General features: G+C 39.0%; 1 protein-coding gene across 11 annotated transcripts in view; it reads right to left on the bottom strand.

Moving 5' to 3' along the window:
• Positions 1-14,003, bottom strand: part of PAM (peptidylglycine alpha-amidating monooxygenase) — an 843,699-nt gene that overhangs the window by 87,957 nt on the left and 741,739 nt on the right. For all 11 annotated transcript variants that reach the window (XM_050945654.1, XM_050945643.1, XM_050945642.1 and 8 more), the window contains one exon: positions 4,223-4,271. In XM_050945654.1, the coding sequence (XP_050801611.1) occupies positions 4,223-4,271 (49 nt within the window). The remainder of the gene's footprint in view (positions 1-4,222; positions 4,272-14,003) is intronic.

Genomic DNA, 14,003 nt, shown 5'->3' with positions numbered 1-14,003 from the left:
ACTGGCAAAATAGTCCTCTGCAGGCTATATGATCCATAACAATTAAAAAAGTCCCCATACATATCAAACTTAAAATGTTGTACTGCTATTAAAAACCAGTTTTCAAGGTGGCGATTCATAAAATCATAGGACTGGAAGGGACCTCAAGAGGTCCTCTAGTTCAGTCCCCTGTACTGAATGGAGGATTAAGTATTATCTAGACCAGGAGTGGGCAAACTATGGCCTGGGGGGTCACATCGGGCCCTTCAGATGTTTTAATCCAGCCCTCGAGCTCCTGCCGGGGAGCGGGGTCTTGTCCTGCTCAGCACAACTCCTGGAAGCAGCAGCATGTCCTCCCTCCGCACGCTGCCCATGCCCCAAGTGCTGCCCCCGCAGCTCCTATTGGCTGGGAACTGTGGCCAATGGGAGCTGCAAGGGCAGCACCTGTGGACGGGGCAGTGTGCGGAGACCTCTGGCCACACCTCCGCATAGGAGACGGGGGCAGGGGATGGACATGCCGCTGCTTCCAGGAGCTGCCTGAGGTAAGCACCACCCGGAGCCTGCACCCCTGATCTCTCCTGTGTCCCAACTTCTTGCCCTAACCCTGATCCCCCTCCTGCCCTCTGAGCCCCTCGGTCCAGCCCAAATCACTCTCTTGCACGCCCAACCCCTCATTCCCAGCCTCCACCCTAGAGCCCGCACCCCTGCCCCAGTCCGGAGCCTACTCCTATAGCCTGAACTCCTCTTTCCTGGCCCCACTCCAGAGTCCTCATCCTGTTCTGCACCCCCATCCTCAATTTCGTGAGCATTCATGGCCCGCAATACAATTTCCATATCCAGATGTGGCCCTTGGGCCAGAAAGTTTGCCCACCCCTGATCTAGACTATCCCTGACAGGTGTTTATCGAATTTGCTTTAAAAATCTCCAATGACAGAGATTCCACAACCTCCCTAGGCAGTTTATTCCAGTGCTTAATGACCCTGACAGTTACAAAGTTTTTTCTAACGTCCAACCTAAACCATCCTTGCTGCAATTTAAGCCCATTGCTTCTTGTCCTATCCTCAAAGGTTAAAGAGAACAATTTTTTCCCTCTTCCTTTTAACAATCTTTTATGTACTTGAAAACTGTTATGTCTCTCTCTCAGACTTCTCTTCTCCAGACTAAAGAAAGCCAATTTTTTCAATCTTCAGTCATAGGTCATGTTTTCTAGACGTTTAATCATTTTTGTTGTTCTTCTCTGGACTTTCTCCAATTTGTCCAAATCCTTCTTGAAATGTAGTGCCCAGAACTGGACACAATACTCCAGCAGAGACCTAATCAGCGTGGAGTACAGTGGAAGAATTACTTCTTGTGTCTTATTTACTACACTCCTGCTAATGCATCCTAGAATGAAGCTTATGTTATTTTTTTCCCCAAAGTGTTACATCATTGACTCATATTTAGCTTGTGATCCACTATGACCCCCAGATCTCTTTCCATAGCACTGCTTCCTAGGCAGTCATTTCCCATTTTGTATACGTGCAACTGATTGTTCCTTCCGAAATGGAGTACTTTGCATTTGTCCTTATTGAATTTCATCCTATTCACTGCAGACCATTTCTTCAGTTTGTCCAGATCATTTTGAATTTTAATCCTATCCTCCAAATCATTTGTAACCTCTCCCAGCTTGGTATCATCCTCAAACTTTATAAGTGTACTCTCTCTGTTATTATCTATATCACTGATGAAAATATTGAACAGAACAGGACCCAGAACTGATCTCTGTGGGACCCCACATGCCCTTCCAGCATGATTGTGAACCACTGATAACTACTCTCTGGGAATGGTTTCCCAAATAGTTATGCAGCCACCCTAGTATTTCTCTAGTTCGTTTATGCAGGGCTACCCAGAGGATTCAGGGGGCCTGGGGCAAAGTGGGGGAGCTGTGGCGCTTGTACTCACCTGGCAGCCATCCTGGTCTTCGGTGGCGGGGGACCCTTCAGTCGCTCCACGTCTTTGGCAGCATTGAAGGGCCCCCACCACCGAAATGCAGCCGAAAACCAGGAACGCCACTGGGTCAGGGCTTGCGGGGCCCGGGGCTTATTGCCACACTTGTGCCCCCTCTGGGCGGCCCGGCCCTGTGTTTATGAGAAGCTCATCCAAGACAGTATCAAAAGCCTTACTAAAGTCAAGATATACCATATCTATCACTTCCTCCCATCCACAAGGCTTGTTACTCTGTCAAAGAAACCTATCAGTCTGGTTTGACATGATTTGTTCTTCACAAATCCATGCTGACTGTTACTTATCACCTTCTTTCCTTCTAGGTGTCTGCAAATTGATTGCTTAATTATTTGCTCCATTATCTTTCCAGGTACTGAAGTTAAGAGGATTGGTCTGTAATTCCCCTGGTTAGCCTTATTTCCCTTTTTATAGATGGGCATAATATTTGCCCTTTTGCAGTCCTCTGGAATCTCTCCCGTCTTCTGCGACTTTCCAAAGATAATTGCTAATGGCTCAGATATCTCTTCAGTCAGCTCCTTGAGTATTCTAGGATATATTTCCTCAGGGCCTGGCGACTTGAAGACATCTAACTTGTTTTAAGTAATTTTTAGCTTGTTCTTTCTGTATTTTAGTCTCTAATCCTATCTCATTTTCACTGGCATTCATTAAGTTAGATATCCCATGGCTACTAAACTTTTTGGTGAAAACTGAAACAAAAAAGTCATTTAGCGCTTCTACCAGTTCCATATTTTCAGTTATTGTTCCCCCCCACCTCACTGAATAAAAGATCTAATCTGTCCTTGGTTTTCCTCTTGCTTCTAATGTATTTGTAGAATGTTTTCTTGTTACCTTTTATGTCTTAGCTAGTTTCATCTCATTTTGTGCCTTGGCCTTTCTAATTTTGTCCCTATACACTTGCGTTGCTTGTTTATATTAATCCTTTGTAATCTGACTTAATAAACTTTTTGTAGGACTCTTTTTTGAGTTTCAGATAATTGAAGATCTCCTGGTTAAGCCACAGTGGTCTCTTGCCACACTTCCTATCTTTCGTACACAGTGGGATAGTTTGCTCTTGTGCTCTTCACAATGTCTCAGTGAAAAATTACTAGTTCTTTTGGACTTTTTTTTCCTTTAGACTTGCTTCCAATGGGATCATCTCTCTGAGCTTGCTAATGTATGCCTTCTTGAAATCCATTATCTTTATTATGTTGTTTTCCCTCCTACCATTCCTTAGAATCATGAACTCTATCATTTCATGATCACTTTCACCCAAGTTGTCTTCTACCTTCAAATTCTCAACCAGTTCCTCTCTATTTGTTAAAATCAAATGTAGAACAGCCTCTCCCCTTAGTGGCTTTCTCCATATTCTGAAATAAAAAATTGTCTCCAATACTTTCTAAGAACTTGTTGGATAATCTGTGCCCTGCTGTGGTATTTTCCCAACAGATGTCTGGGTAGTTGAAGTCACCATTGCTACCAACTTCTGTGCTCTGCATGATTTTGTTAGTTGTTTACAAAAAGCCTCATCCACCTCTTTTTCCTGGTTAGATGGTCTGTAGTTGACCTCTACCATGACATCACTCGTTTTTTACCCCTTTTAGCCTTACCCAGAGATTTTCAACATGTCTTTTTCCTATTTCCATCTCAATCTCAGTCCAAGTGTACATATTTTTAATATATAAGGCAACATCTTCTCCTTTCACCCTCTGCCTGTCTTTCCTGAGCAAGCTGTACCCTTCTATACCAATATTCCAGTCATATGTATTATGCCACCAAGTCTTTGTGATGTCAAGTAAGATGTCATGGCCTTTCTCCCCCCACACTTTTTTTTTTTTTTTTTTAAAGATGAAGTAAATTTGAAAGCATTTTTCACAAGCTTGAGAAGAAATAGGACAAACCCTAAAATAACATTAACATGTATATTCCTCTTTAGTTTCTTCCCCACCCCAAATTTCTGATACCATACTAGGCTCCCAAACTAACATCTTCCAATGGTGTTATGATGTATGTGTAGCATAATATAAGAAAGTTACTTAGTGTGAGAGCATTTGACTAACAGGCAATAAATGGTGCATTTTATTGTAAAGCTATAATATTATTCAAAGCTTGTGTTCATGTGTGTTCATTTCAGGCTGTGCAAAAGAATTTAGGACCTGTTCCCACTGGAATAAGTGACCAAACTCATATCAGCTTCTATGGCAACAGGGGACTCCTAGATTAAATTTGGATGAATTCCATGAAATGTATTAAAAGTACTTGCCTTTGATGTGTCAGATGTAACGTTACACCAGAGCAATCCTTGTGTTTATCTGCACAAAACATGAAACAGGAATTTAACAGTTTATTTTTAATAATTAGTAACTGTAAATGTTAAGTGATTTTTACTTAGTGGATAAAAAAAAGTCAAAAGATAAAATGTCTCTTACATTTAGTCTCCCTGAACCAGTCTTGATGGTGAAATTGTATTTACATCATAATCCTCTGAACTGTGTGTTAGAATTATTTTTTTTACTGTTCAGAACTACAGCAGTCTGAAAGTCATAGTGCTGCACTTAGTTTTTAAAGCAAAACCAGGAGTGATCTCAAGCGTGAAAAAGTTACAGAGACAGCATTTTTTGGCAGGGATTAAAAAATGCAGAACTTTTTGCTTTGCAATGTATATGTGGGTTGCGGGGAAGGAATTTTGTGAAGCCTAAAAGCAGTCGTTTTGCTACACAATCTGCGAATTTAAGTTTGGCAAAAATGATAGAAAATGAATGATTTTGCAGAGGGGAATCTGAATTTTATTTTAATGGATAAAAAATTTACTGAAGGAAATGGCTACACTGCCTCACTATAAAGTCAGCATTTGCACTTAGATATTGTACTTGAAGAAAAAAATCATTTCATACAACTATTGAACTATTCACCAATTTCCAGTATGTCCAACATCATTAATTTATTATGTAATCATTGCCCAACTTAAAACCTAACACTTCAACTTAAAAAGGACACTGTTAACTTGATACCTAGTCAATTTCAAACAGTTTTCAAAAATAGTTTCAGGTATTTAATCAGCTTGACTTTTTTTGTTCTGTTTTGTTTTCACTGCTATATCTTTCTATGGTAGAAAATGTTTTACATGGAAACTGGCTATAGTGAGATAATGAAAATGTCTATAGGACAACTGCTAATAAATACACAAATTAAATAAACTGGATAAAAAACACAGACAAAAATTCTTATCTCCTAATCTTTTTGTTAATCTTATATGATAGCTATAACAATTATAGGTGAAAAGCTTTCAAACAAGTGCAGTTTTTTTAAACTGATGATACTTTAAATGTTTCAAACAATCAACCAGAAATAAGGTGCATATGATGCGGTTCATTAAAATGCACAAGGAGAGACTGAATTGCTAATGACATTTTTTACATAACTGGACTCTGGACTAAGGGAAGTCCAGGGAACAGGATTAAGCTTTTTTGTTACAGAACTAATTTGACAGATTAAAAAAGGATGGGGATATTTTCTGCAAATCAGGAAGTAACTGTACTTTCAAGAGAGTCAATTTGAACAGTGTGATGTATTTTCTTCACACTGGCATACGCACACATCCTTACCTCAAGAACGAGTGCTGAACATATACAGATGTGAGAAAAAGAGTGATCACAGTCTGACTAGTTCGGAAGGGTTACGATTTAAATAAAATCAGCATAAACTTTTTTATAACTAGATACTGTATTGCATACATCTCACTATTAACTGATGATCAGCTTTCTTTCATTAACATTTGAGTTTGCCTTAAATAAAACGCAAACAAAAATAGGAGAAGATGTAAAATGGACAGTGGTGGAAAGTAACTAACTCTTTTTGTAGTACTGTGTACTCATGAATTATTAAAAAATGCTACATAAGTAAAGAAAGTTGTCAAAACAATCTCTCTAGGTTCTCACTTATTCCCAACACCATGGTATTTGAGCGTTTATGTTTCCTTGGTTACATTTTTCCAACAGGTATTTCTACAGCAAACAAACTGAAGCTGCAAGTGATTGGTGCTGAATCTTTCACACACGGAAACAAAGCAAAAAACTCTTCTTGATATGTGTAAAAGGAAACAAAAACTGAATGAAGCTTTCTTATCTTGATCATGGTTATCCGCCAGGTAAGGCCTATTTACTGTAGTCACATCAAATGTTCAGAAAGCAATGTCTAGGAGGCTTCCTGAAAGAAAGAAGCATCACGAAGCAGAAACAAGAGCAGCTGAAAACTTAAGTGGCAACACAGATAAGTAAAGCAGATCTTTTCAATACAAATGGAACCTCTGACTGCATCTCATAAGCTGTGTGGAGTAAGCCCTGAAATAGAAAGAATTCTGTAACTCTTAATGCTCTTGTACAGTGGGTGAAATATGGTTTCAGCAAAACCCGCAAGCACAGAATTTCAATTACATTCAAAGTAACAAACCTGCAAATCGCAACAACACAATGATATTCTCAAAATTAGACATTGTTGGCACATCTCTCTTCATATTACAGAAGAGCAAAACAACTTGCCAAATACACATGGTTCACTATGAACAATGTGAAACGAAGACTTTTGATGGGAGGCTATTCTTCTTTAAATATCATATACATTTTATGTAACATGACTGGTTTAGTACTAATCTTTTAAACAAAGCTTTAGTTAAGACAATCATAATGCCCAGTGAGGGTGAAAGACAGAGCTTTCCCACTGAGAGAGTTATAAACAAAGCTCTTGTTAAAATGATGGATTTTAATATGGATTTTTATTTGCTGAGAATTCTAAAAACCAGGAAAAATGCAAATCGCTAACATGTATGCTTTTTAAGGAATAGCCTTACATATTTTGAACGATTATGTTATTCAAAAAATTACATGCATGGGACTGCATATGAACTTTAAACCTGTCTAAAACTCCTTTACTTCAGATGTTTCATACTTTATAATTCCCAGCAACACATAACATTCAAATTTAAATGCACTAACACTGATGCATGTAGAACATTGGTTAAATTTTAACCTTGAAATAATTCTTTTAATCAGAATAGGGCAAGTATTGAACCACTTTTGTGTATGAAACACATTCAAATAAGCGAACAATGCATCAGTACATTCATAAATAATGAAATACTCTATCAAAAATTAACGTGTCCTATTAAATTCTGAGTGATATACACTGACCACATTGTAGTCTTTTTTCCCCCCTGATCTATTGATCTTTTCTCAAAAATTCCATTTTTTTCCTTCTCGAGATTTTAATATCGACATTTGGGGGGTCTCTATGGAAAACGAGAATTTATTTTCCATGCTCATAGGTCTCAGTTTATTTTGAACTCACAATGTAGATATATAGGGAGAAAAGAGGGGGAAGGCAAGATTGAAAGCTAGAGTAGATTAGGAAAAAAATGCACAAAGCAGTTGCTGAGGTCAAGGGAAAAAAAAAGTAGTGAAGATGCTTCGTGCTAGAAAGAGAAATACTCGTCAATCACACAAAACAAATGCTGCTTCCAGAAGAACCAAGTCCAGGGTCAGAAAACACTAGGGAAAGAAAGTTACTGGATCTTGAGTAGGAGAACTGAAGAAAAACATAAGTACAGAAGAGAGAGAGAAAGATAATTTAAATTTCTAAGGCATTAAAATGCTTCTAGATTACGCCTATTTTTCTCACAATCTTCAGGAACAAATACCTATCCTGCCTGGTCTCATCTGCTTAATTAATAGCATTTTCATTCTATGTCCTACAATCTCCATTTTTAGAATTTAGTTCCTTCTTGGAGTCGTCTCTATTTCACCTTCCCCACTTCAAACTATGCTAAAAACTAGATTTGTCGTCGTCGTTTTACGGCACTGGCCGCAGAGCCACAAATCGTGGCTTATACAAGGCTGAAACTGTATATTCTGTATCAGGTATAATGAAGGTTGGAAAATATTTGCTATCGTAGAGAATATTTTGGATATACCCTTTATTACTTAGGGACAGATTTTCAAGTGTGTTTAGTAATTTTTTGTGACTCATTTTTGGGGTCTCAAACCTAAGATACTTTTAGGAGGCTGATTTTCAGGCAGCACCAAAAATCTGTCTGAAGTTGAACACCCAAAAAACAGGTACCCCAAATTACTAATGACTTTTGAAAATCTTGGCCTTCACTTTTAGTGCATAGTGGTTTTCCTATATAAACATGTCAAATGTATTTCAGTTTACTTCTGCTCAAATGCTTTCTACCTTCACAACTTTCAGAGCGTGGAGCAAACAGGCACAGTTCCCCTTTTATCTGTATTTAGCAATACCAAAGTAAATCCAAAACTACCAACGAACAAGCTAACCTCTATTGCCACAAGATAAAGCACTCATAGTACTCAACTTGCAGAACCACATCATTGTAGATAATAGAAAGTTGACTTACAGTGCACTACAGCAAAAGCAAATTAATGGAAAGACTGGTATAGATTCCAGACTTGTGCAAGTGATCACCTAGAGAAGTTTTTAATTTTTGCAGGTAAATACGAGCACTTGCTCTAAATAGTCTCAAAACGTCTGCAGAGATAAATGTTAACAACTGCTTCCCCTCCCTACAACTCACATTCCTGAAACTATCAAAGTTGCTGAGCACTCAGTTCAGCACAGCTGAAAAAAATGAAGTAATGGCAGCAGATGTCTCAATCTCCAGTAGAGCTTTTCTAATAAATGCTGTTACAGCTAAGCAACTGTGGTGAAATATTGCACAAATCCAACAAAATCTTAAAATCATCTATCCAACCTGTCACTCTGGCTAGCCTAACGCCTTTAATTTTGCATTTCAGCCATAGAGCAAGTACACATTGCTCTAGGAAAATAAATTATTAGTTTCCATTTGCCCTGTGGCACATACAAGAAAACACATTCATCCACCTCGGAAGCAGGTTTCTTTCAGGATGATTCTCTATGCTGGATTTCCAATAGAGATCAAACAAGAAGAATCCTGCCTTTATTTCTTTTATCAATGCAAAAATTAATGGTGCAGGTTAAAATGCAACACTATGGTTTGAAATATAAACAGAGATCATTTGCTTTATCATCACATTAAGATTAACTTTTAAAAAATGTATTACTGAAACTAAGTCCAATAGCCAATGTGTGCTTAATTCAGTAAAGAAATGATATTATGCATGTGCCTATGTCACTTTTCACCAGTTTTTATGAAGAAATGTGGTACTAAATGCTAGAGCTGGTTGGAAATGTTCTCACAGAAAGGGTTTTTTGGGTCAGAAAATGCTGATTTGTCAGAATTTTAAATGTTCTGAAAGGATGTGTTAATTTCAGCAAAATTTCTGATGGAACTTAGGCAGGTTTCCTGAGAGGTCAACCCCCCCTCCCCCCCCGGCCGCTTCCCTGGCTGTATACAATCAGGTGGGCTGACACAGAACCAGAGCTCCTGGAGCTTCTGGGATTGTTTTAGTTTCCAAAACAAAATATTGAGGAATTTCACTTCCATAAAAAAATTCAAGTGTTGGCACCTCATCGTGATTGAGGATTGAGGATGAAATGTTTTCCAAAATGTCCAATTTTTGAGGAAAAGAAATTCAGGTTCTCAGCCAGATCTACTAAATACTTGAGAAAACTCTTCTTCTAGATCTTATCTATTGTTGGAAACAAAAAATAATGTCTAATTTCTAGTGCCTTCTGCCTACACAGGTATTTGTTGTGAACTAAGAAACTTGGTCTGAAATCTATCTTCAACATTTTCATTATTTTATCCTATGTATTTATAATATTTGCACAGGATTCAGTGAACAGTACGGGAAGTTCTAAGTGGGCAATTTAATACCTATAAATTTACATATATATTTATCCACTGGGCTACAACTGTCTTCGCATAAGTGCCTTCTTTAGATTTCAACCCCATCAGGACTGTATTTTTATTAAAAATTCTTAATTTTCTGCCCTCAGAGACAAATAGATCACTACATTTTCAACACAATCATGCTCATCATCCAAAACACTCAGCATCGAATGAAAACACTTAAAATCTGTTTTAAAAAAATCAAATTCAATATACACCATTCAATTTGTTTTACATTACGTTTTTCTAAAAAGAGGTTTCTGAAATTCTCTATGGAATCCACTTTGCACTCTGCTGCCTTTGGATAAAATGTTTGATTATTTTTTTCTTTGCAATTTCCAATCTGTTCCTACTTTATTCATAGTACAATTTGTGTTTCTTCTGCTGAATAATTTAACACCTATGAATTCCCTTTTATATTAGTCAAGGAGACTCTAGCTTAGTAGAAGTATGTGCCTTATATCTGGATCATAGTAACATAAATCCTGTAGGGTTTATATTTTTGATAAAAGCTCTTCATATCCATTTTCTCTGTCACATCATAATCATTTTCAGCATTTAAAGCGTAGTTATATTCTGAAAAAATGATGCTGTAAAAATGCTCAGTAGATCTTATCACTGTGTGTATTCAGTCACATATGCTTACTACAGTGATAAAAATGTGACTGTACTGATTTTTTTCTTTTTGTTGCTTCTGTCAGCTCTGCAGACTCAACGCAGCTAAGAGAATGTTAGCTGAATTCTATTTCTTCTTATAAATCAATAGAATTCTTTACTTTACTTTCCCGGTTAGTTACACCTATGCAAAACTAGTTAAGGCAATGAAGTTGCACAGGTATCTACGAGGTAATAATTTAGCCTGCAGATTTTTTTTTTGATTTTTTTTTAAAAGTCATGAGGATGTATGAAAAGGAGAAACCTCGCTTGCTCTTAATTTCCAGGTTGAGTCTGTAAGGTTGTCAGTCTTTTTTCCTTGTGAACTGAGAACATTAGATATGAAAACAATGACATGTCATCATGAAATCTCATGATGCAATTTTATAGTCACTCTTCTAAGTAGCATAAAACCTTTATAGTCAAACTACTGCATGTGGATAGATTACACAAATAAATAATTTTTTCAACAGTAAGCCAATCATCATGCAGATCTTTGCAAGAAGCTGGGAATTTTAACCTTATCAACAAAATCAACAGACAATGTATTGTAAATTCTATAGTCACTTATGTTTTTAATTCAAAATTACGGTAGGTCTGCAGTGCCCAATAACATTTCACAAATCACATGCCTATTAACCATCTATACAGAGTGCCTACCCCTGCACTACCCAGTCCCATCACAACAAACAGCAATGAGCAGTTCAGCCACTATCTTGCCATTGCATCTGCATAGTAGAGCCACAGAGGACTTAAAACTGGCATGAGCAGCACTCCAATTTACCACTTTTGTCTGGAAAAGGTCTCTCAGAATTGTTGATTCAGAGTTGCATCCTTCAAACAGAGTAACATTCAAACCAGTAAGCTGTACTTGCTGCTTTAAAAAGGCCAGTTCACAGGGTTGAAAACAGTTATGAGCCAAATCATCACAGAGAAAGAATTTAAACAGAAAAATTTAACTGTTCACGAACATTTCACTAAATACCTCAAAAGCCACAATCCCGCATTTCAGAAAGAAAGCTATGCTGGTTAAAAAGCCAGTCTGGTATAAAGGGGAAGTGAAAATAGCTATACAATATATAAACAAATGTAAAAAAAGGAGAAGTGGATAGCAGTAAATATCAATTAGACGCTAGGAAGTGTAGAAAATTGGTAAGAGAAGAAATCTATGACCAGCAGGCATCCTAACAATGGTACTGGCCAATCACTATACAAAAATGGTAGAATTGTCAATAATAGTGCAAAAAAAGGTGGAAGTGTTCAATAAATACAGAACTGAAATATCTGCCGGTCATATGATGTAGTCATAATTATGAAACTTTTTCCACTCCAACAGTAAATACAGAAGATGTTAAAAAGCAACAACTAAAGTTGTATCTTAAATCAGCAGATCTAGGTAATTTACATCTGAGAATTCTGAAAGAATTGATTAAGAAGTTGTCTGGACCATTGATGTTGATTTTCAATAAGTCTTGGAACACTGGGAAGTTCCAGAGGACTAGAAGAAAGCTAAGGCTGTGTCTATATTTAAAAAGCATAAACCCACATAACTACCGGCCTGCCAATGTCAATCTGAGGCAAAATGATGGAATGATTGAGATGGGACTTGATTCATAAAGAATTAATGAAGGATAATACAATTAATGCCAGTCAACATGAGATAATGGAAATTAGATATTCTCAAACTAACTTGCTATCTATTTTTCATAAGATTACAAATGTGGTTGATTAAATATATTAATTCAATACTATTACCTTTGAGTTCTGTAAGGGATTTGACTTGGTACTGCATGACATCTTGATTAATAAACAAGACAACAGAAAATCAAGATGGCAAACATTATATGATTAAAACTGGTTATATGACAGCTGCCAAAATGTAGTTCTAAATGAGAAATCATTGTCAAGTGGCTATGTTTCAACTGCAGTTTCGCAGGGATGGGTTCCTGGCTTCAGACTAACATTTTTATTAATGACAGTGAAAGAAACCATAAAGCTTTCACTGATGACACATTGCAGACGACACAAAAATTGGGAGAGTAGTAAATAAGGAAGAGGGCAGGTCACTGATACAGAGTGATCTGGATTGCTTGGTAAGCTGAGCACAAGCAAACAATGTGTGTTTCATGGCTAAAAGTAAGGTCATATATCTAGGAATAACAAATGTAGGCCATAATTAAAGAATGGGCGGCTCTATCCTGGGAAGCAGTGACTATGAAAGAGACATGGAGATCATGGTGGATAACCATCTGAACATGAGCTCCCAGTGTAACGCCGTGGCTGAAGGGGCTAATGCAATCCTTGGATGTCTAAACAGTGTAATTTCAAATAGTAAAAGATGGTTGCTCACCTTTGTAACTGTTGTTCTTTGAGATGTGTTGCTCATATCCATTCCAGTTAGGTGTGCGCGCCGCGCGTGCACGTTCGTCGGAAACTTTTTACCCTAGCAACTCCAGTGGGCCAGCAGGTCGCCCCCTAGAGTGGCGCCGCCATGGCACTCGATATATACCCCTGCCGGCCCGCCAGCTCCTCAGTTCCTTCTTGCCGGCTACTCCGACAGTGGGGAAGGAGGGAGGGTGTGGAATGGATATGAGCAACACATCTCGAAGAACAACAGTTACAAAGGTGAATAACCGTCTTTTTTTCTTTGAGTGATTGCTCATATCCATTCCAGTTAGGTGAATCCCAAGCCTTACACCTAGGCGGTGGGGTCGGAGAGAGAAGTCGCGGCATGGAGCACTGCAGAGCCAAAGGCCGCGTCATCTCTGGACTGCTGGACCAGGGCGTAGTGAGAAGCAAAGGTGTGGACCGATGACCAGGTCGCTGCCCGACAGATCTCGTGGATGGGTAGGTGGGCGAGGAAAGCCAGCAACGACGCCTGCGCACTGGTAGAGTGCGCAGTCACACGGCCCGTAGGGACGTGAGCCAAGTCATAGCATGTTCTGATACAGGACGTTACCCATGAGGATATCCTCTGTGAGGAAATGGGAAGCCCCTTGATTCGGTCTGCTACTGCCACGAAAAGCTGGGGGGATTTGCAGAACGGTTTGGTCCTCTCCACATAAAACGTGAGAGCCCGACGGACATCAAGCGAGTGGAGTTGTTGCTCCCTGCGTGACGAATGAGGCTTCGGGAAAAAGACGGGGAGGAAGATCTCCTGGTTGACGTGAAAGGCTGAGACCACCTTGGGGAGAAAGGCAGGGTGCGGTCTCAGCTGCACCTTATCTTTATGGAAGACCGTATACGGGGGATCTACTGTGAGGGCCCGGAGTTCCAACACCCGTCTAGCTGAGGTGATGGCCACTAAAAAGGCAGTCTTCCAGGAGAGATAGAGCAGGGAGCAAGTCGCTAACGGCTCAAAAGGAGGGCCCATGAGCCGAGCCAGAACCAGGTTGAGATCCCAGGTAGGGGCAGGGGGTCGGATGTTGGGGTAAAGACGTTCTAGTCCCTTCAGGAATCTAGTCACCATCGGGTGAGAGAAAACCGAGCGGTCATCCTCACCCGGGTGAAAGGTGGAGATAGCCGCCAAGTGAACCCGAAGGGACGATATCGCCAGGCCCTGTTG

The sequence above is a fragment of the Gopherus flavomarginatus genome, chromosome 3, assembly GCF_025201925.1.
Source record: "Gopherus flavomarginatus isolate rGopFla2 chromosome 3, rGopFla2.mat.asm, whole genome shotgun sequence".
NCBI classification, from domain to species: domain Eukaryota; kingdom Metazoa; phylum Chordata; order Testudines; family Testudinidae; genus Gopherus; species Gopherus flavomarginatus.
Note: the sequence above shows the minus strand (reverse complement) of the source record. Positions and strands in the feature narration are given on the sequence as shown.